Here is a 24,922-nt window from a genome sequence, read left to right as displayed (position 1 = left end):
ATTATGATCAATCACACGCTGTTATCTTATGTGGGGATCTAAATGGGTCATTTATACCAACAAGAAACATCAAGCATGACATATATAGATTCTACCACTGCATCGAGTGTAATACGATATTTATCCACTCTCGACAGTTAAATTTTCAAATTTAAAGTCCGAGCCGCCTCGGCAAGGACTTTAAAATTGATAATTTAACTGTCGAGAGTGGATAAATATCGTATTACACGAGATTTGGTGGTGGAATCTGTTTCTCTAATGATTTCCTAACATTATGCAGGCAAACTTATTCCTTCTTTTCGAATGATCTGCAAAAAGATGTGTTCTTTCTGTGTGACGTCGTCAGGCATGGTCGCCTTTTTTCATACTGTCACAATAGGAAATTCAGAGGAAAGCAAGAAAATTCGACGTCACAATCGGATTTTAACCAATGAAGTACTGAGATCAAATGAACCACACGTTGATTAATTTTTTTTTTATACAATGGGTGCAGAAAGGGATAAATTGACGAAGAATTAGAGAAAAAGTAATACATAGCATGCATTATAATACAAATCAAAATTTATAAATCTCATTTTAATGAACATTTTCTACTATCCTTTTTACACAAATCTATTCAATTAATGATGAAAGTCCACTATTTCTGGCATTTTCAATGATGTCCTTTAATTTGTGTTTTTTAGGAAAAAAGTAAACATTCATCCATTCTTCAGTAGCTGTGTCATAGAATACTTCTGATAGAGATGACTGCAGTCGTGCTTTCAAGATACGAAAACTCTCCAATAACCTGAAAAAATAAATCAAAGTTAATTGAAACCAGTTTATGTATATTTATAGGTTGTATAGGTTGTATTTCTATATACTTGCAATGCCACTTTCAATACAAATGACTTTTAATCTAAAACTGTGTCACTTTTCCATAAATTGGTTTTTTTTTTATATTGTATCCCAAGGAATAAAAATTAATTTATACACTTCTTTTTTATTTATTGCTAAAGTCAAAACAAAGTGTTATGTCACATTTTTTTTTAACATTTAAATGACTCCCAGTTTTAGCTCATACTAAACCTCTTTACTACCCCTACTTTTACTTTGACTTGTTTTACATTGTCTTATCAGGGCCTTTTATAGCTGACTATATGGGGTATGGGCTTTGCTCATTGTTGAAGGCCGTAAGGTGACCTATAGTTGTAAATGTCTGTATCATTTTGGTCTTCTGTGGATAGTTGGGACAAAATCCCTAATGCGCCTTGAAATGAGGAACTCAAAAGTCATGTGTAAAGAAAAAATCGCCGTGTAGTGATATTGGACATGTTTCATTTTTTAGCAAATGACTGAACTTAATTATTTGTGGTGATTAGGAAAGTAGAGGAACATAGAATAAATGTGTAAAAACTATGGACCTATTGAATGTGTTCAAAGTATTAAATTTTCAAAGAACTTATTGTGTTAAAAAGGGGATATTTTACCACAAGGAGCCGCATCACAAAAGGATTTTCGGGGTTTGCTAATTTACGGAAAAAGTAATCTCACTTCGTACCCCTAAAATTTAACCACATATGTGAAAATGTCACAGCTTCGAAACGAGCTATCATACATATCCAAGTTAACGATATGGACTGAGCTACAGGAGAAAACGTTACCATTACCACCTATGTAAAAACAATTAAAGATTTTGACCCAAATTATTGGGACAACATCCCTAATGCGCCTTGAAATGAGGAACTCAAAAGTCACGTGTAAAGAAAAAATCTCCGTGTAGTGATATTGGACATGTTTCATTTTTTAGCAAATGACTGAACTTAATTATTTGTGGTGATTAGGAAAGTAGAGGAACATAGAATAAATGTGTAAAAACTATGGAGCTATTGAATGTGTTCAAAGTATTAAATTTTCAAAGAACTTATTGTGTTAAAAAGGGGATATTTTACCACAAGGAGCCGCATCACAAAAGGATGTTCGGGGTTTGCTAATTTACGGAAAAAGTAATCTCACTTCGTACCCCTAAAATTTAACCACATATGTGAAAATGTCACAGCTTCGAAACGAGCTATCATACATATCCAAGTTAACGATATGGACTGAGCTACAGGAGAAAACGTTACCATTACCGCCTATGTAAAAACAATTAAAGATTTTGACCCAGTTGTCTCATTGGCAATTATACCACATCTTCTTTTTTATATTGTCTTGAGAACTTGGTACTATTTTGAGTTTGACACATTGTATATAGACAATAATGAATGTTACATTTGAGTTACATTTGAGTTACATTGCAATTTAAACGTATCAACAAATTTCTGAATTTCATAATAACAGAAATCAATAATAATGAACTTACTTTGCTACAGCATTTAGTAAGGGTCCTACATGAACAGGATTGACAAAGTTTCTAACTTACTTTGCTACAGCATTTAGTAAGGGTCCTACATGGACAGGATTGACAAAGTTTCTAACTTACTTTGCTACAGCATTTAGTAAGGGTCCTACATGGACAGGATTGACAAAGTTTCTAACTTACTTTGCTACAGCATTTAGTAAGGGTCCTACATGGACAGGATTGACAAAGTTTCTAACTTACTTTGCTACAGCATTTAGTAAGGGTCCTACATGGACAGGATTGACAAAGTTTCTAACTTACTTTGCTACAGCATTTAGTAAGGGTCCTACATGGACAGGATTGACAAAGTTTCTAACTTACTTTGCTACAGCATTTAGTAAGGGTCCTACATGGACAGGATTGACAAAGTTTCTAACTTACTTTGCTACAGCATTTAGTAAGGGTCCTACATGGACAGGATTGACAAAGTTTCTAACTTACTTTGCTACAGCATTTAGTAAGGGTCCTACATGGACAGGATTGACAAAGTTTCTAACTTACTTTGCTACAGCATTTAGTAAGGGTCCTACATGGACAGGATTGACAAAGTTTCTAACTTACTTTGCTACAGCATTTAGTAAGGGTCCTACATGGACAGGATTGACAAAGTTTCTAACTTACTTTGCTACAGCATTTAGTAAGGGTCCTACATGGACAGGATTGACAAAGTTTCTAACTTACTTTGCTACAGCATTTAGTAAGGGTCCTACATAAACAGGATTGACAAAGTTTCTAACTTACTTTGCTACAGCATTTAGTAAGGGTCCTACATGGACAGGATTGACAAAGTTTCTTTCTAACTTACTTTGCTACAGCATTTAGTAAGGGTCCTACATGGACAGGATTGACAAAGTTTCTAACTTACTTTGCTACAGCATTTAGTAAGGGTCCTACATGGACAGGATTGACAAAGTTTCTAACTTACTTTGCTACAGCATTTAGTAAGGGTCCTACATGGACAGGATTGACAAAGTTTCTAACTTACTTTGCTACAGCATTTAGTAAGGGTCCTACATGGACAGGATTGACAAAGTTTCTAACTTACTTTGCTACAGCATTTAGTAAGGGTCCTACATGGACAGGATTGACAAAGTTTCTAACTTACTTTGCTACAGCATTTAGTAAGGGTCCTACATGGACAGGATTGACAAAGTTTCTAACTTACTTTGCTACAGCATTTAGTAAGGGTCCTACATGGACAGGATTGACAAAGTTTCTAACTTACTTTGCTACAGCATTTAGTAAGGGTCCTACATGAACAGGATTGACAAAGTTTCTAACTTACTTTGCTACAGCATTTAGTAAGGGTCCTACATGGACAGGATTGACAAAGTTTCTAACTTACTTTGCTACAGCATTTAGTAAGGGTCCTACATGGACAGGATTGACAAAGTTTCTAACTTACTTTGCTACAGCATTTAGTAAGGGTCCTACATGGACAGGATTGACAAAGTTTCTTTCTAACTTACTTTGCTACAGCATTTAGTAAGGGTCCTACATGGACAGGATTGACAAAGTTTCTAACTTACTTTGCTACAGCATTTAGTAAGGGTCCTACATGGACAGGATTGACAAAGTTTCTAACTTACTTTGCTACAGCATTTAGTAAGGGTCCTACATGGACAGGATTGACAAAGTTTCTAACTTACTTTGCTACAGCATTTAGTAAGGGTCCTACATGGACAGGATTGACAAAGTTTCTAACTTACTTTGCTACAGCATTTAGTAAGGGTCCTACATGGACAGGATTGACAAAGTTTCTAACTTACTTTGCTACAGCATTTAGTAAGGGTCCTACATGGACAGGATTGACAAAGTTTCTAACTTACTTTGCTACAGCATTTAGTAAGGGTCCTACATGAACAGGATTGACAAAGGTTCTAACTTACTTTGCTACAGCATTTAGTAAGGGTCCTACATGAACAGGATTGACAAAGTTTCTAACTTACTTTGCTACAGCATTTAGTAAGGGTCCTACATGGACAGGATTGACAAAGTTTCTAACTTACTTTGCTACAGCATTTAGTAAGGGTCCTACATGGACAGGATTGACAAAGTTTCTAACTTACTTTGCTACAGCATTTAGTAAGGGTCCTACATGGACAGGATTGACAAAGTTTCTAACTTACTTTGCTACAGCATTTAGTAAGGGTCCTACATAAACAGGATTGACAAAGTTTCTAACTTACTTTGCTACAGCATTTAGTAAGGGTCCTACATGGACAGGATTGACAAAGTTTCTAACTTACTTTGCTACAGCATTTAGTAAGGGTCCTACATGGACAGGATTGACAAAGTTTCTAACTTACTTTGCTACAGCATTTAGTAAGGGTCCTACATGGACAGGATTGACAAAGTTTCTAACTTACTTTGCTACAGCATTTAGTAAGGTTCTAACTTACTTTGCTACAGCATTTAGTAAGGGTCCTACACAAACAGGATTGACAAAGTTTCTAACTTACTTTGCTACAGCATTTAGTAAGGGTCCTACATGGACAGGATTGACAAAGTTTCTAACTTACTTTGCTACAGCATTTAGTAAGGGTCCTACATGGACAGGATTGACAAAGTTTCTAACTTACTTTGCTACAGCATTTAGTAAGGGTCCTACATGGACAGGATTGACAAAGTTTCTAACTTACTTTGCTACAGCATTTAGTAAGGGTCCTACATGGACAGGATTGACAAAGTTTCTAACTTACTTTGCTACAGCATTTAGTAAGGGTCCTACATGGACAGGATTGACAAAGTTTCTTTCTAACTTACTTTGCTACAGCATTTAGTAAGGGTCCTACATGGACAGGATTGACAAAGTTTCTAACTTACTTTGCTACAGCATTTAGTAAGGGTCCTACATGGACAGGATTGACAAAGTTTCTAACTTACTTTGCTACAGCATTTAGTAAGGGTCCTACATGGACAGGATTGACAAAGTTTCTAACTTACTTTGCTACAGCATTTAGTAAGGGTCCTACATGGACAGGATTGACAAAGTTTCTAACTTACTTTGCTACAGCATTTAGTAAGGGTCCTACATGGACAGGATTGACAAAGTTTCTAACTTACTTTGCTACAGCATTTAGTAAGGGTCCTACATGGACAGGATTGACAAAGTTTCTAACTTACTTTGCTACAGCATTTAGTAAGGGTCCTACATGGACAGGATTGACAAAGTTTCTAACTTACTTTGCTACAGCATTTAGTAAGGGTCCTACATGGACAGGATTGACAAAGTTTCTCTTTATTTGATATTCATTCATCCATGTAAATATGCTATAAATAGAAAAGACTTGTTTTCAAAATTCTAAACGTCTCAAAAATTTGTTTATTTTTACATATAAAAATAACAACCATCATGCATGTTTTTCTCTCTTAATCAATAAAGTATGATTATCCTTAATTAACAAATTAAAATGACAATTTTCTATATTTGTATGATTTTCATTTACAAATGTGGATAACGAAATCCTGACAAGTGTTAATATTTTTGTTTATAAGGTTACTGGGGCCTGGGCTCATACAGGGTATAAATTGTTTATGATGAAATCATAATCTTTCAGTCAGTTTAATTGAAGTCTGGAGCTGGCATGTCAGTTAACTGCTAGTAGTCTGTTGTTATTTATGTATTATTGTCATTTTGTTTATTTTCTTTGGTTACATCTTCTGACATCAGACTCAGACTTCTCTTGAACTGAATTTTAAGGTGCGTATTGTTATGCGTTTATTTTTCTACATTGGTTAGAGGTATAGGGGGAGGGTTGAGATCTCACAAACATGTTTAACCCCGCCGCATTTTTGCGCCTGTCCCAAGTCAGGAGCCTCTGGCCTTTGTTAGTCTTGTATTATTTTTATATTAGTTTCTTGTGTACAATTTGGAAATTAGTATGGCGTTCATTATCACTGAACTAGTATATATTTGTTTAGGGGCCAGCCGGGTGCGGGAATTTCTTGCTACATTGAAGACCTGTTAGTGACCTTCTGCAGTTGTTTTTTATTTGGTCGGGTTGTTGTCTCTTTGACACATTCCCCATTTCCATTCTCAATTTTATCTATCAAAATAATCATGTACAAATCTGAATAAGAAAAACATGTATTATAATGTAAATGATCAGGAGTCAATATATTACAGCATGACAGAATTACCAGAACCTGGCATAGTGTTTAAAACTGAATAAATGAAAGTTGATGCAATAGCAATTTAAATCTATTAATAACACTTTTCATAAATACAACAGATTAGTTGCATGCGCTCGAATAATATCAAGTTTCAAGTAACTAGAACAGGACTGTATGATTTGGATATCTACAAATCGTTAAATATGATTTGTTAATATATTTTTCCTCTGTTAAGGCTTTGATAGAAAATGTCATAACTACTTTTGTAACATTTGTATTTAAACCTTATGTCAACTTATCTGTGGTATACACATGCTTTATGCACATGAATGGAATTCTAGAGTTCCAAGAAAGTTGATATAAGAATAACCTTAAAAATGTGTTGAGTAGATAATTGTAAAGTTTAAACACGTACTATTCAGTGTTTATTTGTGTGGGCTGAATAACTCAAACTGAATAATCTTTATCGGGCATTCACAATGTAAGATACTGAGCCCAGTTTATATATCAATAATCTCTGGTTTGATGGGCTCCATTATACATATCTATAGGTTAACATGGATATCAATTGTTACTTGGATGGACAGTTGTCTCCCTGGTAATCATACCACATCTTCCTTTTTCTATATGTATATTATATGTGTACCTCTCATTATGCATTAGATCTTCATAGGAAGCCTCTAGGTGATTGAAATCCAGCATATCTCTGTACACTTTATGTCCTGGAAAATCACAAGGAGGTGCTCCTAAACTGTGGAGATAAAACTTACATCACTTAATTAATACTCAGTGTTATAAAGCTGGTAGAAGTCAAAATCAATGTTCTGTAAGACTCCATTCATGTTAATTTAGAAGGCATATTTAAAATCAAGTCTTTGTGATACTAGATTTCTATCTCTGACATTTTGTAACAATATTGGTAAATATAAGTACATACGTTTTAACGTACTGTCAAATAAAACGTAGCTTTGAATTGTTCTTTTCATTGGTCAGACACACCAAGGTGAGATTTAAACCTGAGAAGGTCAGACACACCATTGTGAAGGTCAATACTTACCACTGAAATGGACTAATAGGCAGGTGAGATTTAAACATGAGAAGGCCAGACACACCATTGTGAAGGTCAATACCACTGAAATGGACTGATAGACAGGTGAGATTTAAACTTGAGAAGGTCAGACACACCATTGTGAAGGTCAATACTTACCACTGAAATGAACTGATAGACAGGTGAGATTTAAACTTGAGAAGGTCAGACACACCATTGTGAAGGTCAATACTTACCACTGAAATGGACTTATAGGCAGGTGAGATTTAAACTTGAGAAGGTCAGACACACCATTGTGAAGGTCAATACTTACCACTGAAATGGACTGATAGGCAGGTGAGATTTAAACTTGAGAAGGTCAGACACACCATTGTGAAGGTCAATACTTACCACTGAAATGGACTTATAGGCAGGTGAGATTTAAACTTGAGAAGGTCAGACACACCATTGTGAAGGTCAATACTTACCACTGAAATGGACTGATAGGAAGGTGAGATTTAAACTTGAGAACAGCAGATACACCATTGTGAAGGTCAATACTTACCACTGAAATGGACTTATAGGCAGGTGAGATTTAAACTTGAGAAGGTCAGACACACCATTGTGAAGGTCAATACTTACCACTGAAATGGACTGATAGGAAGGTGAGATTTAAACTTGAGAACAGCAGATACACCATTGTGAAGGTCAATACTTACCACTGAAATGGACTTATAGGCAGGTGAGATTTAAACTTGAGAAGGTCAGACACACCATTGTGAAGGTCAATACTTACCACTGAAATGGACTGATAGGAAGGTGAGATTTAAACTTGAGAACAGCAGATACACCATTGTGAAGGTCAATACTTACCACTGAAATGGACTTATAGGCAGGTGAGATTTAAACTTGAGAAGGTCAGACACACCATTGTGAAGGTCAATACTTACCACTGAAATGGACTGATAGGAAGGTGAGATTTAAACTTGAGAACAGCAGATACACCATTGTGAAGGTCAATACTTACCACTGAAATGGACTTATAGGCAGGTGAGATTTAAACTTGAGAAGGTCAGACACACCATTGTGAAGGTCAATACTTACCACTGAAATGGACTGATAGGAAGGTGAGATTTAAACTTGAGAAGGTCAGACACACCATTGTGAAGGTCAATACTTACCACTGAAATGGACTGATAGGAAGGTGAGATTTAAACTTGAGAACAGCAGATACACCATTGTGAAGGTCAGCATTAAATGTTCCCTTGTTTAACACGGAGAGACAGATTCCTAGACTAGGTAAGGCTTGTGGTAATAACTCACATAGAACAGCGTAATGGTCATACCTACAAAACAATTGCTTTGTGTCAGTAATGAAGGGGAAATACCTTCTCATTGACATCTGATATTTAGACTTTACTCCGTTAAATTTGTTTATCTCTTGTCTTAAATCGGAAGAATTCCAATAAAAGGTCATATTCAGTGATGTTAATAGCATCCAATGAAATGAAACTTCAGTATTTTTTACTATAGATATAAACAATATTGTCAGGAAAATTGCAAATTATTTCCAAATAGTCGTGAAATTTTATGTTAGAACTAGATTATTTCATCAAAGAATATGATTACTAATATATTAAATTTTGTGCTTTATTTTATAACTTTATTTTTCCTATCAAGTTTTAAAATCTTTTTGGTATTTATTTTCCAACCATCACAATGACTTAATATACCTGGACCAGCCAGTAACAGCATAACCTCTGATTGTTTGGAACTTCTGTTTCTCTTTCTCCTGTAGAGCCACCCAGACTAGATGATTTTCTATGTGGTAACCAATGTTTGTCAAATACATATTCGACCCTGTTGCTCCCTTGAATGCACTACCAAACCAAATATTGGGAAACAGCTTGGAAAACTTGTCCCAAATATCTGAAATAAAAAGATAATCAAAGATTTTGTAAGCACTCAAGGGTAAAGATTGGTTTAATTTATCAGTAGTTTTAAAGTTCTAAATTAAAATTATAGACAAAGGAAGAAACTCCAATTTCAAAAGATTTAACAATGACATCTTTGATATTTGTAAAACTGATCAAAAGTTCCTGCACCTTGAACAAATTATATAATACTCTTGACATCATTTTGTAACATGAATATCTGAGCATATATTTCATTGATAAATTTCTAGAAATGTTCAGGGATATATATAATGTTGAGAACGTTATAATCAATGCACTATATTTTATGTATCTCAAAAGTAGCTATAAAACTTGGAAGATTAAGATATCAAGTCAGTAGCATAGGTTTATGATTGCATTTCCAAAAAAATAAAATTCAAACTGTTTTATTTTTTCTTTGATCACAAAGAGTATCTGCACTAAATAGCAAATAAAACGTTCAACATACAAAAATATGTGTTTTGTAAGAAAACAAAATATTTTAATGGAAAAGAGTCAATTGTTTACTATAATTTGAATAATTATTATAATTTTTCATCCAACAATTTTACTTATTTTCATATATTTATGGGTAAGGAGTCTAGAGTGATGGTAAAGATAAAACTTTTTCTGTATTTTAGATATTTTAACTACAATTCAGATGCTGAATTGAAATAACTGTCAGTAACTGGGAGTACTGGCAGATCTGTACTTGTGTCTTCTTTTGTTGTTAGGGATGATCGATTCATATTTACCCTGCCACGTCCTGTCTGGGATTCTGTTTAATGTTTTACTTTGAATTGATCTGATGAGTACAGCCTATTTAACTGATTTTAATAATGTGTTCTTATGTTGTGTTGTTACACTACTGTCCTAGGTTTGGATAGGGTTGAACACTCACGATCTTGTTTAACCCCGTCATATTCTTTTTTAGCCTGTCCCAAATCAGGAGTGTAGTGTAGTGGTTGTCATAAGTTCATGTCTGATATATTGTTTTCTGTTATTTGTTTTCTTATAAATTAGGCCCTTAGTTTCCTCAATTGAATTGTTCCATATTTTGTTCATGTCAAAGACTTTTATATGGGATGTTCTCATTGTTGAAGGCTGTACAGTGTCATGTCAAAGACTTTTATATGGGATGTTCTCATTGTTGAAGGCTGTATAGTGTCATGTCAAAGACTTTTATATGGGATGTTCTCATTGTTGAAGGCTGTACAGTGTCATGTCAAAGACTTTTATATGGGATGTTCTCATTGTTGAAGGCTGTATTTATATGGGATGTTCTCATTGTTGAAGGCTGTATTTATATAGGATGTTCTCATTGTTGAAGGCTGTATAGTTTATATGGGATGTTCTCATTGTTGAAGGCTGTATAGTTTATATGGGATGTTCTCATTGTTGAAGGCTGTATTTATATGGGATGTTCTCATTGTTGAAGGCTGTATTTATATAGGATGTTCTCATTGTTGAAGGCTGTATAGTTGCCTTTAATTGCTTACATTCACTTCATTTAAACTTTGATGGATAGTCTCATTGGCATTCATACCACATCTCCTTATTTTTATATAAGTTGAAGAAAAACGTTCATCAAACCAGAATATATATTAATAGAGACCATTTGTCAAACAAATAGCTATATGTTATCTTGTGTTTTCAGTGTTGTCATAAATATGAAATATATTGTACATGATGCACTTTTTAATGTTTTACCTGGTGGCAATAAAAACTTTGTCAAATAATGCCATACCATTGGTTCTACAAGGCCTGCCAAACCTGACTCTGTAATATAAAGCAATAAAAACTTTGTCAAATAATGCCATACCATTAGTTCTACAAGGCCTGCCAAACCTGACTCTGTAATATAAAGAAATAAAAACTTTGTCAAATAATGCCATACCATTGGTTCTACAAGGCCTGCCAAACCTGACGCTGTAATATAAAACAATAAAAACTTTGTCAAATAATGCCATATCATTGGTTCTACAAGGCCTGCCAAACCTGATCCTGCAATATAAAACAATAAAAACTTTGTCAAATAATGCCATATCATTGGTTCTACAAGGCCTGTCAAACCTGATTCTGTAATATAAAACAATAAAAACTTTGTCAAATAATGCCATATCATTGGTTCTACAAGGCCTGTCAAACCTGACGCTGTAATATAAAACAATAAAAACTTTGTCAAATAATGCCATATCATTGGTTCTACAAGGCCTACCAAACCTGATTCTGTAATATAAAACAATAAAAACTTTGTCAAATAATGCCATATCATTGGTTCTACAAGGCCTGTCAAACCTGACGCTGTAATATAAAACAATAAAAACTTTGTCAAATAATGCCATATCATTGGTTCTACAAGGCCTGCCAAACCTGATTCTGTAATATAAAACAATAAAAACTTTGTCAAATAATGCCATATCATTGGTTCTATAAGGCCTGTCAAACCTGATTCTGTAATATAAAACAATAAAAACTTTGTCAAATAATGCCATATCATTGGTTCTACAAGGCCTGCCAAACCTGACTCTGTAATATAAAACAATAAAAACTTTGTCAAATAATGCCATATTATTGGTTCTACAAGGCCTGCCAAACCTGACTCTGTAATATAAAACAATAAAAACTTTGTCAAATAATGCCATATCATTAGTTCTACAAGGCCTGCCAAACCTGACTCTGTAATATAAAGCATTCAAAAATCATTTACATTCATTAAGTACATCTGTGCTCTCAGTCATAAAACTTTACTCAGTAGTAGGTGTACAAACTCTGTGCTAGAAACCCCTGTTATTTGATTGGTTACATTTTGAGCATGAAGATGATAATCATACTAGGTATTTTTATGACCACAAGGCCAGGATCTTTCTGCTGTTTGTCAAAGAAAATGTTTTGTTAACTATTTGACTTTTTTGGGGGAAATTAAATAACCTTAGTTAGCAAGCTTACAATATCCCACTACATATTTTTAGCTAAATATCAAAAGGGATTCCCCTGGCCTTTTATGTTAATATAGAAACCATACACCTAGATCCAATCCATTGTAAGGGACTGGTTTGTTGTTAAAACAATTATTTTTTTGTACATTTAATAACTATGACCTTAAATAACCTGGTATATAACGTTTTGAACCTGAGATAGAGATCTATCAATCATTGTGACCAAGTGTTTTTCCAATCAAATTTATCCTGTTAATCAGTTTAGTATGTGTAGTGTTTAGTAAAATGTTATTTTGTCATTTGCCTTAGCAATGTCAGTATTTCTTTGAATAGTGAGTTATGAATGTCCTTCAAGAAAGAACATGACACCAGATCATGAAATGTCCAAACCATTCTTTGTCTAGACAAAAGGCTTGCTTAACCATATGGGTTTTGCTTATAGATGAAAGCCGTACAGTGACTTATAGTTGCTAACATCTACTACATTTCGTCTTTGGTATATAGTTTTATCATTTACACATATACCTAACATCAGAAAAAGAGGTGGAATTCCACTACCTTACCAAGTAATACCGGTAGTTCTGTGTGTCTGAGCATGTCGTCCCACATTATAGCTGTGACTGATGGATATTTGACTTTGATGTAGTTAAGTACAGCCTTACAGTGACTGAAGAACAGTTGTTGTTGTGTGAGGTTCTGTACATGCATTCGTTTCTTACATTTATCACAGATCCCAATGTGGTAGACCTGTAATTGAATGGCAGAATTATCATTATTTTCAAATATCTTCTTGTACTGAAGCATGTTTTTCATTATATAGATGGCTAATAACATAAGGTCCAGGCAAATTCTAAAGATTGTTTTGGCAACTCTCATAATAATAGTTGTGCTTCTAAGATATTTTTTCACCTATTTTTTATTTTTTTATTTTTTTATCTCCTTGTGTTTCAGTGGACTTTTGACTGTTTTGCGTTCAATTCCTTATAATATTCTATTCAAAATAATACTCATGACTGAGTTTTAACTGGAAGATCACTGGCTTTATAACTGCAATAACATTTCATTTTACAGCAATAAAAGTATGACAAATGACAAGTGATACATAAAACTAGTAAATTATATAACTGACCTCATCAGCTCCGATATGGAACCACCTTAGACCTTGATGTAATTCCATAACTTGATCAATCATCATACAGACTGCCATCAAAGAATCTGCTCATAAAACAATAATATATGTCAATGCCCTAAATTATCCCTTGTTAACAATTCTAAAACTATTGGTCTTTTAAACACTAATTATTTTTCATTCTGATCAGTCACTCAACTACCGTAACTTAAAGCTTCATTACATAAAACAACGTTTGATACCATCATAGAAAAGTAGCATCTATCTTTCAATGCTCCTTTATTTTTTTTATTTCTAATTTTTATTTTTTGATATTATAGAATAGGATAGTATGATGGGTACTTTAAACCCTGTTCAGTAGCAGTGTTGTTGACTTTTAATTTATTATAGAGTTATCCTAGTGTTATCGGTTCTCAATAGTGTAAGAAACTTTTGCTCCGTAGGCCCAGTTCTTCAAATAAATGTGGTCAAAGCTGATTGTGTGAATTTAGTAGATACTTTTATTCATTTCCTATTATCCTCACAATTTTCTCATGTGTAAATCAAGAGTTGTTGTGCTCAATTTTGACATTGTGTGCAATATGTCATCAGTTCACAATAGTTGTGAAAAGTATAGTATGGTAAGCATGTTTGATATTAATAGAAGATTTAAAATTACGCAAATTGAAGAAAAGTATCAATTAACTATCATTTGTCTCTAGAAACATATTTTTTTTATGAATTTTAGCCTTATCTATCAATGAAGGCATCTTTAACCAATATACTAGGAATTATCACTCAAGGAAAAAAATATGCATTGAATATTAATCTTTGATATATATTAGATGACTTTAAATTTTTGAACCAATTCTTATATGTTATAAGATGTTGTCACAGCTGTTATTAATATTTTACTGTCACAGCAACAATATTTGAGGGCATTACTTTTCTGATAATTGACTTGAATTAAATTTTAAAGTTCATAAGTTATGGCCCAAACTGCGTTCCATAGATTTTTTTCCATAGCAACGTCACACCACATCTTACAATTGTGTATAACGTATATGGACTTGACCTTCTTTTCGAGCTAAGTTTTGTTTACATTTGAAAACGTGCTATTTATGAACCAAGGGGATGAAATTGGGGTTGTTTTGGGAATAAGGAAAAGTAGGTTAAAATCTGAAATATTGTTTTTACTGTTGTAAAATGTCTGTAAACTTGAAATGTTGAGATAAATGCTTGCTGGAAGCGAGTTTTTGTTCTGTCCTAGAAATACTGACAAATAGAAAACATGTGCGATTTCACGAACTACTTTTATTTTAACCATGTGCATTGCTAGCGAGAACTGAGTACTATCAAGAACAGATGACTACACGATAAGTGTTTTTCTTAAACTGCTGTACTGAGTATGCATGAACTATTTGCCATGGACATTTATCAAACAAAAGTCGATCAACATTTTTTGTCAGAAATGAATTTTACAGCATGTTATTATATGCATGCTGTGTGCCTTTTTGGTGTTTTCCTGACACGTTTTATAAGACACTTGCCTGTTGGTGAAGAACATAGATATATTTTTTTATTGGTAGCAGTCACACTGATGTATATTCCACATCTTCTATTAACATTGTTCATTTATTATTTTGTATCATTACCTAGATTGGAATGACAACATGGAAATGGACATCTGTAAGTTTACTATTTTTATATAAATATATCATTACCTGGATTAGAAGGACACAAAGCCATGGGATAGTTGGGAACTTCTCTAAGAGATCTGAATTTCTCATGTTTCAACACAAACTGCAAAAAATAAAGCAATTACTTCTTTGATATTCATACCTTCTCCATTGGTGACTTTTTTAAAGTGTTTTAGTTTGAATGTTTGAGTGTTAGAAGTGACCATATCTTTCTATTAATATGTTTTTGGAAACTTCTGCATCATGTGATAAAACTACTAATAACAATATTTGACATAAAGTTTCTACATGTGTCCATTGAACAGGACTTCCCTAAGCTTTGTAAAATATAGAAAAGGATAATACTGAATTTCAAAGGTTCATTTTTTTTTTTGAAATGGACAAATATGTATTTATTTCCCACGGTCCAGACTTTGAAACACAGTTATTTATAATCTTATACTCTGTTTGAATCAATTAAATGTCAATTATTTAAAGTGTTGTGTTGATGGAAGATTTTTGACGTATGGTCAGGTACTCTGAATGGACAAGCTAGTGCTTGTTGTACTGTATAAACACCTGTCTATTGTTGACAATTATCTTTCCTTAGGTTGCTGTACACCTTATACCTCATGTTAATCATGTTTAGTTATACATTACTATAGTCTATACACTGACCCTAAAAAATGTATGTGTGTATGCGTGTGTCTCAGGGTTTCACTGAGTGCTGTAAAAATTTATTTGACAGTTAACCTGTTACAAATGTTTCTAGATATATGAATATTTCCCATAGTATTTTAAGAATGTTGTCTTGTGTCCAATGCAGAAATAAAATAGATTGTACCTCAAAATGACCAAATGATTGCACTAGAGGGATGATTATCAAACTGTTTTCTTCTGCTAGTTGCTGAATTCTGTATATTGCTTCTTTGCTACAAAAGAGTATAGATTGATTGATTGATTGATTGGTTGATTTACACTGCAGCAGCACAAAAGGAAAAGAAGTACAGAGACCATGCACACTTAAAAAAATGTTACAAAAATAACATTCTTTTAATCATTGTTAATTGTTTTCTCAATTAAACTTGATTTTAAATAGTTAATTATTATCCCTGAATCAAAGTTGCAGACTTGTTTATAGGCCTGATGTGTTAGGCAACTGAAGAACCAACAATTAATGTTAGAACTGGTGATACACACTGTCAGGGGTTCTACTTGTAAAAGTTATTTTTATGATTAAAGGAGCTTTCTGAATTTTTTTATTTTGTCAAAATGATACACTCCTTTGAAAATTTCAAGGCTGAAATTTCATTGGTTTCTGTGACAATTACCAGAACAAAAATAAGAAAGACATCTAGTCAGAACCTTGTCAGCATGCGAGGACACTAGTCAGAACCTTGTCAGCATGCAAGGGCACTAGTCAGAACCTTGTCAGCATGCGAGGGCACTAGTCAGAACCTTGTCAGCATGCGAGGGCACTAGTCAGAACCATGTCAGCATGCGAGGACACAGGGTCAGAACCTTGTCAGCATGCGAGGACACAGGGTCAGAACCTTGTCAGCATGCGAGGACACAGGGTCAGAACCTTGTCAGCATGTGAGGACACAGGGTTTGTATTTAGGCTGTACAAGTCATGTAAGTGTCTATCTTTTAACCTTATTATCAATTTTACCCTACATCTGTCTTTTGTTATTCCTAAGACTCTGTCAATCCAATAACAGGATTCTTGGTCTTTTATAAAAGAAACATTGTACCTATTGCTACACTTTACTAGATATTATTATTACATAAAGAGCAGAACAAACCTGTATGCATGTTGTGATGCTACCTCCTCTAAATCTCCATAGTATGGAAACATATCTTCATATTCAATAAGGAGGCCTGTAGCACCTAACTTCTTAAACAATGGTATAACCTAAAATTAGATCAATAAGACCTGTAGCACCCAACTTCTTAAACAATGGTATAACCTAAAATTAGATCAATAAGACCTGTAGCACCCAACTTCTTAAACAATGGTATAACCTAAAATTAGATCAATAAGACCTGTAGCACCCATCTTCTTAAACAATGGTATAACCTAAAATTAGATCAATAAGACCAGTAGCACCCAACTTCTTAAACAATGGTATAACCTAAGATTAGATCAATAAGACCTGTAGCACCCATCTTCTTAAACAATGGTATAACCTAAAATTAGATCAATAAGACCTGTAGCACCCAACTTCTTAAACAATGGTATACATTTGTAACCTAAAATTATATCAATCAGACTATATTTGGTGCACATTTCTTTCATGCCTTTTGATACTTCATATTTTAATAAGTTTTTTGAGTAACTTGTGTTTATTAAGTTATGGATATATAAGAATAACGATAGGATAGGAAGACAAATTATTTTTCGACCAAGTCTTTCTGAATATGGTATCTGATTGACCTGTTACTTTGACAAATCAAATATTAACAATCTAAAAAGGTACATGTATTTTTCTGATAGATTTTAGTTTCATATACTATAAAAGCCAAAAATGATAGGCTGTTTGTAGATGGAGGTTTATACAGCAAGTTTCTTAAGAAAAGTTGGTTTACCTGTTCTAAATATTCCACCCTAGGCGGAGCACCTTTCAGGTCAAGGTGAACAAGTCTGAAAAAACACAACTAAACATAGTTATTATTATCTATTTATACTGAACTTTTCACACATATATTTACATTAAATGGTTATGGCATACAATATTGAGACAATAAACTGACAATTGTTAATATAAATTGTCTATAATTATATTCATTGTATGAACAGCCGCATTTAAACCACATAACCATGAAAAATTAGTATGATTAATCATGACAATATAAATACTAACAAATTAAATGGAGAATGTGTCTTTGGGACACAGATGAAGGTCCCACTTGCATATACATAACATTATAAAGGGGCATAACTCTAAAAGTAAAAGTGACTCACCTAAATTCAAACTTTGTTTTTTGGTAATAAGCAATGTGGATAAGTTCAATAATGTTTGGCTGATGAAATCTTTAATAAATTACCATGGTTAAAGAACATCGAGGAACAGAAACCAATTTTGAGATATATACGTTCATATAAGAGTATCACTTAATGCCTTCTCTGGTGATGACAGGCACATACAATTGTGATAATAATTAAGCGACACTGCTATAAGTGTTCTCAAAGGCTAATATACATGATATGGGGATCAAAACATACCTATGGTTCTGGTCCATTAAATTCATTCTGTCTGCTGTATAACCTGTAATGTAAAAATATGTAATTTATTTACATGATAAATTGGAAATGAAGACACAAATATTTTTAATTCACTAAACTACATGTATTCTTCAGTGTTTAAGAATAGATGATTAATGCAATAATATAATTCATCATGAATATGTAAAACTTGGATCTCCCAAATACATGTTAAATAAATACCTGAAGAAAATCATGACCTGCCAACTATCCAGATTTTCTGCATTTTTCTCCCAACTTTCCTGTATCAACCTGATTCCTAATATTGGGTTTGTAGAACGTGCAAAAGCCTGATTTCTATTTAATCAACCGGAAAATTTGCTGGTTCCTGATTTTGAACACTTCCCGGGGACAATTTTGATCAGTGATTATTCAATTTAAATCTGAAGTGATTCACAACACTACCATGCGGTCAGTCACTCCTTTGCATGACTGATAAACTTTATAGAAAGCTTTAAGTCTAACAAGCATGTACATTGTACAGATAATACATTTGTGCATAAGAGCTGTTTATACATGTCATAAGACATTTTATTTTCTACATGTACAAACATGTAATACATGTAATATCACCATTGGTTTCCCCTTTTAGCATTTTTAGTCTTTGTTAAATTTACACTTTTCAAAAAATTGTGCAGAATTGATCTTTCTTTCAAATAAAGAAATAAATTACTTGGCATGAGTACAGTTTTATCCTCTCCATTAATACAGACAAAATTTCACATAACATTACATCCATCAAAACCATGTACATGTAACCTCAAGTTTCCAAAATATTTTATAGATTCACCAAATGAAACTAGAGGCTCTAAAGAGCCTGTGTCGCTCACCTTGGTCTATTAAACAATGGACACAGATGGATTCATGACAAAATTGTGTTTTGGTGATGGTGATGTGTTTGTAGATCTTACTTTATTAAACATTCTTGCTGCTTACAATTATCTCTATCTATAACAGTACTTTCTGTGGAAAATGTTATTGAAAATCTTCAAATTTTAAGAAAATTGTTAAAAATTGACTATGAAGGGTAATAATTCCTTAGGGGGTCAATTGACTATTTTGGTCATACTGACTTATTTTTAGTTCTTACTTTGCTGTACATTATTGCTGTTTATCTCTATCTATAATAATATTCAAGATAATAAAAAAAATAGAGCAAAATTTCCTCAAAATTACCAATTCAGGGGCAGCAACCTAACAACCGATTAACCGATTCATCTGAAAATTCCAGGGCAGATAGATCGTGACCTGATCAACAATTTTACTTCCTGTCAGATTTGCTCTAAATGCTTTGGTTTTTGAGTTATAAGCCAAAAACTGCATTTTACCCCCATGTTCTATTTTTAGCCATGGCGGCCATCTTGGTTTGTTTGCCGAGTTACCGGACACATTTTTTTTAATAAGATACCCCAATGATGATTATGGCTAAGTTTGGTTAAATTTGGCCAAGTAGTTTCAGAGGAGAAGATTTTTCTAAAAGATTACTAAGATTTACGAAAAATGGTTAAAAATTGACAAAAGGGCAATAATTCCTAAAGTGGTCAACTGACCATTTTGGTCATGTGACTTATTTGTAGATCTTACTTTGCTGAACATTATTGCTGTTTACAGTTTATCTCTATCTATAATAATATTCAAGATAATAACCAAAAACAGCAAAATTTCCTTAAAATTACCATTTCAGGGGCAGCAACCCAACAACGGATTGTTCGATTCATCTGAAAATTTCAGGGCAGATAGAGCTTGACCTGATGAACAATTTTACCACTTTGACAGATTTGCTCTAAATGCTTTGGTTTTTGAGTTATAAGCCAAAAACTGCATTTTACCCATATATTCTATTTTTAGCCATGGCGGCCATCTTGGTTGGTTGGGCGGGTCACCGGACACATTTCTTAAACTAGATACCCCAATGATGATTATGGCCAAGTTTGGTTAAATTTGGCCCAGTAGTTTCAGAGGAGAAGATTTTTCTAAAAGATTACTAAGATTTACGAAAAATGGTTAAAAATTGACTATAAAGGGCAATAACTCCTAAAGTGGTCAACTGACCATTTTGGTCATGTTGACTTATTTGTAGATCTTACTTTGCCGAACATTATTGCTGTTTACAGTTTATCTCTATCTATAATAATATTCAAGATAATAACCAAAAACAGCAAAATTTCCTTAAAATTACCATTTCCGGGGCAGCAACCCAACAACGGAATGTCCGATTCATCTGAAAATTTCAGGGCAGATAGATCTTGACCTGATGAACAATTTTACCACTTTGACAGATTTGCTCTAAATGCTTTGGTTGTTGAGTTATAAGCCAAAAACTGCATTTTACCCCTATGTTCTATTTTTAGCCATGGCAGCCATCTTGGTTGGTTGGGCGGGGCATCGGACACATTTTTTTAACTAGATACCCCAATGATGATTATGGCCAAGTTTGGTTAAATTTGGCCAAGTAGTTTCAGAGGAGAAGATTTTTCTAAAAGATTACTAAGATTTACGAAAAATGGTTAAAAATTGACTATAAAGGGCAATAACTCCTAAAGTGGTCAACTGACCATTTTGGTCATGTTGACTTATTTGTAGATCTTACTATGCTGAACATTATTTCTGTTTACAGTTTATCTCTATCTATAATAATATTCAAGATAATAACCAAAAACAGCAAAATTTTCTTAAAATTACCATTTCAGGAGCAGCAACCCAACAACGGAATGTCCGATTCATCTGAAAATTTCAGGGCAGATAGATCTTGACCTGATGAACAATATTATCCCAATATTAACAGATTTGCTTTAAATGCTTTGGTTTTTGAGTTATAAGCCAAAAACTGCATTTTACCCCTATGTTTTATTTTTAGCCATGGTGGCCATCTTGGTTGGTTGGGTGGGTCACCGGACACATTTTTTAAACTAGATACCCCAATGATGAGTGTGGCCAAGTTTGGTTAAATTTGGCCCAGTAGTTTCAGAGGCAAAGATTTTTGTAAAAGTTAACGCAGGACGACGATGACGGACGCCAAGTGATGAGAAAAGCTCACTTGGCCTTTCGGCCAGGTGAGCTAAAAAGAATGGTGTTTTGAAACACCCAAGACATATCATGCATATGTTTACGACTCAAACAGTCAGGAGACTTACTTAAATAGGTGATTTTCTAAATCACTGATTTAAGTAACATTATTTCCATAAAGGTTGGAAGTTAGAGTTGTCTTTCTTTAATAATCACCTATTTAAGTAGTACAAATTAATCACTAGAAGAAGTGATTTAATCTTATTGTAGCTTTAAGTATAGAATACTAATGATCCAGGGACTAATTATGTTTCTAAACTTATCAGAACCAACATCTGTGTTGTCTAGGATGACCAGGTCATTTCAGGTGATGACCTTGTACTGAATCTAGGATAATGACATAAAAATCACTTGTTTAAGTATCAGACCTCAATTTCCTTCCCAAAAATCACTTCTTTGAGTATCATTCTTTTAATAATCCCTACTAATTTCAACACCCCCGAACAGTGAGATTTTTATCGCGAACAGTAGAATTTTATTACATAATCTGAAAGATGAAACCTTGAACTTCACAGGAAAAATACTCCCACTGCTGGGAAAAATCTATTAAGAAAGTATCAGTTTATTATGTAAAGCCATTATTATAGCATTTTTTCAACTAAAATAGAATTTTCAGCTAAATGATAGCATCAAAGGCAGACACCTTTCTACTTAAAAGAAGCAAAAAGTTTTTTTTTTTTTAATTTTACTAATTAAAAGATATTATTTAAACCTATGTGTTTAAAATTTTGAAAAAAATACAAAATTCCAATTTGTGACAAAACCACGATTTTGCTACTCAAATAAGTGATTTAAAAATCACCTATTTCAGTAAGTCCCCTGACTGTCAAAGAATCAACAACCTGACAAAAGAGAAGAAAACCAGCCCAAAGTCACTAATGGGTCTTCAAACTAACAGAATGACAGAAATGTCCTGCACCCAGCAATTTCTAGATAACCTGAATGACATGAGTTATTTCATAGTGTATTTCTTATAAAAATGGAGTTATGTAATTTATGTCTTTTGGCACAATTTTTTTATAGTTGACTTTATATAATGTATGCTCTGATGCTGTTTCCCTTCAGAAACATTTGTCGTCAATTATAAATTAAGCTGTCATGATGTGACCATATATATTAAAGCCACATACATAGCTTGTATATCTATGCTGTCACCATACCAGGCTGACCATAAACAGGAATAAATATTGGGAATTCTTCATTGCTTTTCATAGATCAATTAATGGAAGTACAGTTTTTAAGGGGAAGTAATCAAATTGTTTGTCAAACTTTTTTGGAATTCACAAATTATTTATGACCTAAAGCTAAGGTAATTGGTGTTAATTAACAATGTGTTTGACACCAAAGCCGTCAGGTAAAGCCATAGTGAATCACTTAAATTGACAGCTTGCACAGTTGCTGAACTTCCTGTTCATAGAACAATTTCTATTTTACCAGTATTTCAAGCCAGAAAAATGCAGATTTTTCGGTGATAAAAACTACAGGGTGCCCGAGAAACGACAGAAAAAAAGCACAGGCGTCAATAAAAAAGGGCCGGCGCTGTGCCCTGTTCAAACGTTGTAGCTAGAACACTGCAACAATACACACACTAAATCTCAGTTCAAACACTGCAACAATACACCCACTAAATCTCAGTTCAAGAAGTCGTCAGACATTTACTGTTTATGTGACAGCTAGCCTACCTTATATATAGATGTATTTGGAAAAACTTGTAGGAATTTTGGTTCTCAATGCTCGTCAACTTCATACTTTATTTTGCCTTTTAACTTTTTTGAATTCGAGCGTCACTGATGACTCTTTTGTAGATGGAACGCGCATCTGGCGTAAATAGAGAAGTTAATCCTGGCATCTATGATGAGTTTATTTACTGGTCCCAACCAGTTTATTAACATGCTGCATGCCTTGTTTTATTTGTTATTGCACATGTTCTACATCTACATGGGTAATCCGTAAAGAGTCGGTTGACTCATCACACGAATGTATTAAAATTAAAGTTGTGTCATCCAAAATGTGCTCTTTTAAAATCATATGTACAGGTGCCAGTGCAGATAAAAACATGTGTGTGCTGATTTACGGATATCTGTGTGCTATGAGGTTGGTTTTGAATGCCTCATAGTCATCAATGTCCAATAAGCTAGGCGGTAGTTCATTCAAGTTTGTGATGGTTCTTACGAAGAAGCTATGTTTTCTTTGTTCAGAACTTGATCTTAATCTGACAAATCGTCGTTGATGGAACTGACGTGTCATTCTTGCTGGTGTCATCAAGTATTCTGGAATCGGAATAGCAATAAGTTGGTGGATTACTTTGTGAAACAGGAGTAAACGTGATGTTTTTCGTCTTTCCTGTAATTGTGGTAGTTTAAGGTCCTCTAATAAAGATGTTTCTATGCCCGGGTCTCGAGAATACTCATGCCTGATGAATCTGGCTGCTCTCCTTTGGACCATTTCTAGCTGTTGTATGTGTTTTTGGAGATGCGGGTCCCAGACACTGCTAGCATATTCTAGTGTTGGTCGTACAAGTGTTATGTATGCCTGACGCTTTATATTCATTGGACATTTACTAAGATTCCGCCGTATAAAGCCTAAAGTTTTATTTGCCTTTGTAGTGATATTTCCGATGTGGTCATTCCATGATAAAGTGCTAGATAGCTCCACTCCTAGGTATGGATTGTGGTTGACTGTTCCAAGGATGTGTCCCTCCATATCATATGGGTAGATTATTGGTTGTCGTCCTGTTGTTATACGTAATACAAAACATTTCGTTGGACCAGAGTGGTCAGGTCCTGCTGGAGTTGGAGACAATGGCTCATTGATTGAAAAGCTACGTAGATTAGGCTATCATCTGCAAATAATCTAATTGATGATTTAATGTCAATACCTATGTCGTTGAAATACAAGAGGAACATTAACGGCCCAAGCACTGTGCCCTGTGCCTGTGGTACACCAGATTTTACATTTACAGATGATGATTCATCGCCGTCTACTAGTACTTTCTGAATAAGTGATGTTTTTATATTTCGTGAAAAATTCATTAGAGCTTATGTTGTAGTATGTTTGTCAATATACAGAATCGAAATAAAGTTTTTTCTGACTTTAATAATTAACTTTGAGGAACATGAGAAAAGATACTTCGGGACTTCATGCAAGAACACTTATCTTGTCAAATATAACATGTGGCAGTTAAAGCACATTGTATATTTACATCTGTTAGTATGCATGCAAACCTTTGTGCAATCAATCAAAATCAATTCATTTGTTATTCATCACTTATTCATCATTTTTGTTTTGCGAGCACTGTTTACAGGCAAGACTTTCCGTGCTGTATTGTCCAATCAACTTCAACATCCGGTGTCCTGTTCGGAGTTTCTTACGATTTTCTTTTACCTCAATTTTATGAAAAGTTCCGGA

General features: G+C 33.9%; 1 protein-coding gene across 5 annotated transcripts; it reads right to left on the bottom strand.

The window, feature by feature from the left end:
* Positions 1 to 561: 561 nt before the first annotated feature.
* Positions 562 to 24,875, bottom strand: LOC139487469 (hexosaminidase D-like). 5 transcript variants are annotated; one of them, XM_071272283.1, is made up of 15 exons: positions 24,739 to 24,859; positions 18,410 to 18,452; positions 17,773 to 17,827; positions 17,294 to 17,318; positions 16,989 to 17,073; positions 16,028 to 16,115; positions 15,229 to 15,307; positions 13,526 to 13,611; positions 12,960 to 13,143; positions 11,168 to 11,236; positions 9,257 to 9,452; positions 8,705 to 8,869; positions 7,143 to 7,247; positions 5,567 to 5,653; positions 562 to 787 (listed from the first exon to the last, which is right to left on the bottom strand). In XM_071272283.1, the coding sequence occupies exons 2-15, from the start codon at positions 18,433 to 18,435 to the stop codon at positions 613 to 615; spliced, it is 1,425 nt and encodes a 474-aa protein (XP_071128384.1). In that variant the 5' UTR covers positions 18,436 to 18,452; positions 24,739 to 24,859; the 3' UTR covers positions 562 to 612. The 5 variants fall into 5 exon arrangements, with proteins under 5 accessions (XP_071128384.1, XP_071128382.1, XP_071128381.1 ...); XM_071272281.1 differs by having other exon boundaries at positions 24,717 to 24,776; XM_071272280.1 differs by lacking the exon at positions 17,294 to 17,318 and adding an exon at positions 17,129 to 17,153 and having other exon boundaries at positions 24,717 to 24,775.
* Positions 24,876 to 24,922: the final 47 nt, after the last annotated feature.

The sequence above is a fragment of the Mytilus edulis genome, chromosome 9 (assembly GCF_963676685.1).
Source record: "Mytilus edulis chromosome 9, xbMytEdul2.2, whole genome shotgun sequence".
Lineage (NCBI taxonomy): Eukaryota > Metazoa > Mollusca > Bivalvia > Mytilida > Mytilidae > Mytilus > Mytilus edulis.
Note: the sequence above shows the minus strand (reverse complement) of the source record. Positions and strands in the feature narration are given on the sequence as shown.

Bases quoted from the DNA above. Each gene is read 5' to 3' on its own strand.
- LOC139487469 (XM_071272281.1), bottom strand. The intron at 17,828-18,409 runs GTATGTTTTGAT...GTGTTTTTTCAG, and splicing joins TTAATGGACCAGAACCATAG to ACTTGTTCACCTTGACCTGA. The intron at 5,654-7,142 runs GTACACATATAA...TTCTATTTATAG, and splicing joins GATCTAATGCATAATGAGAG to CATATTTACATGGATGAATG.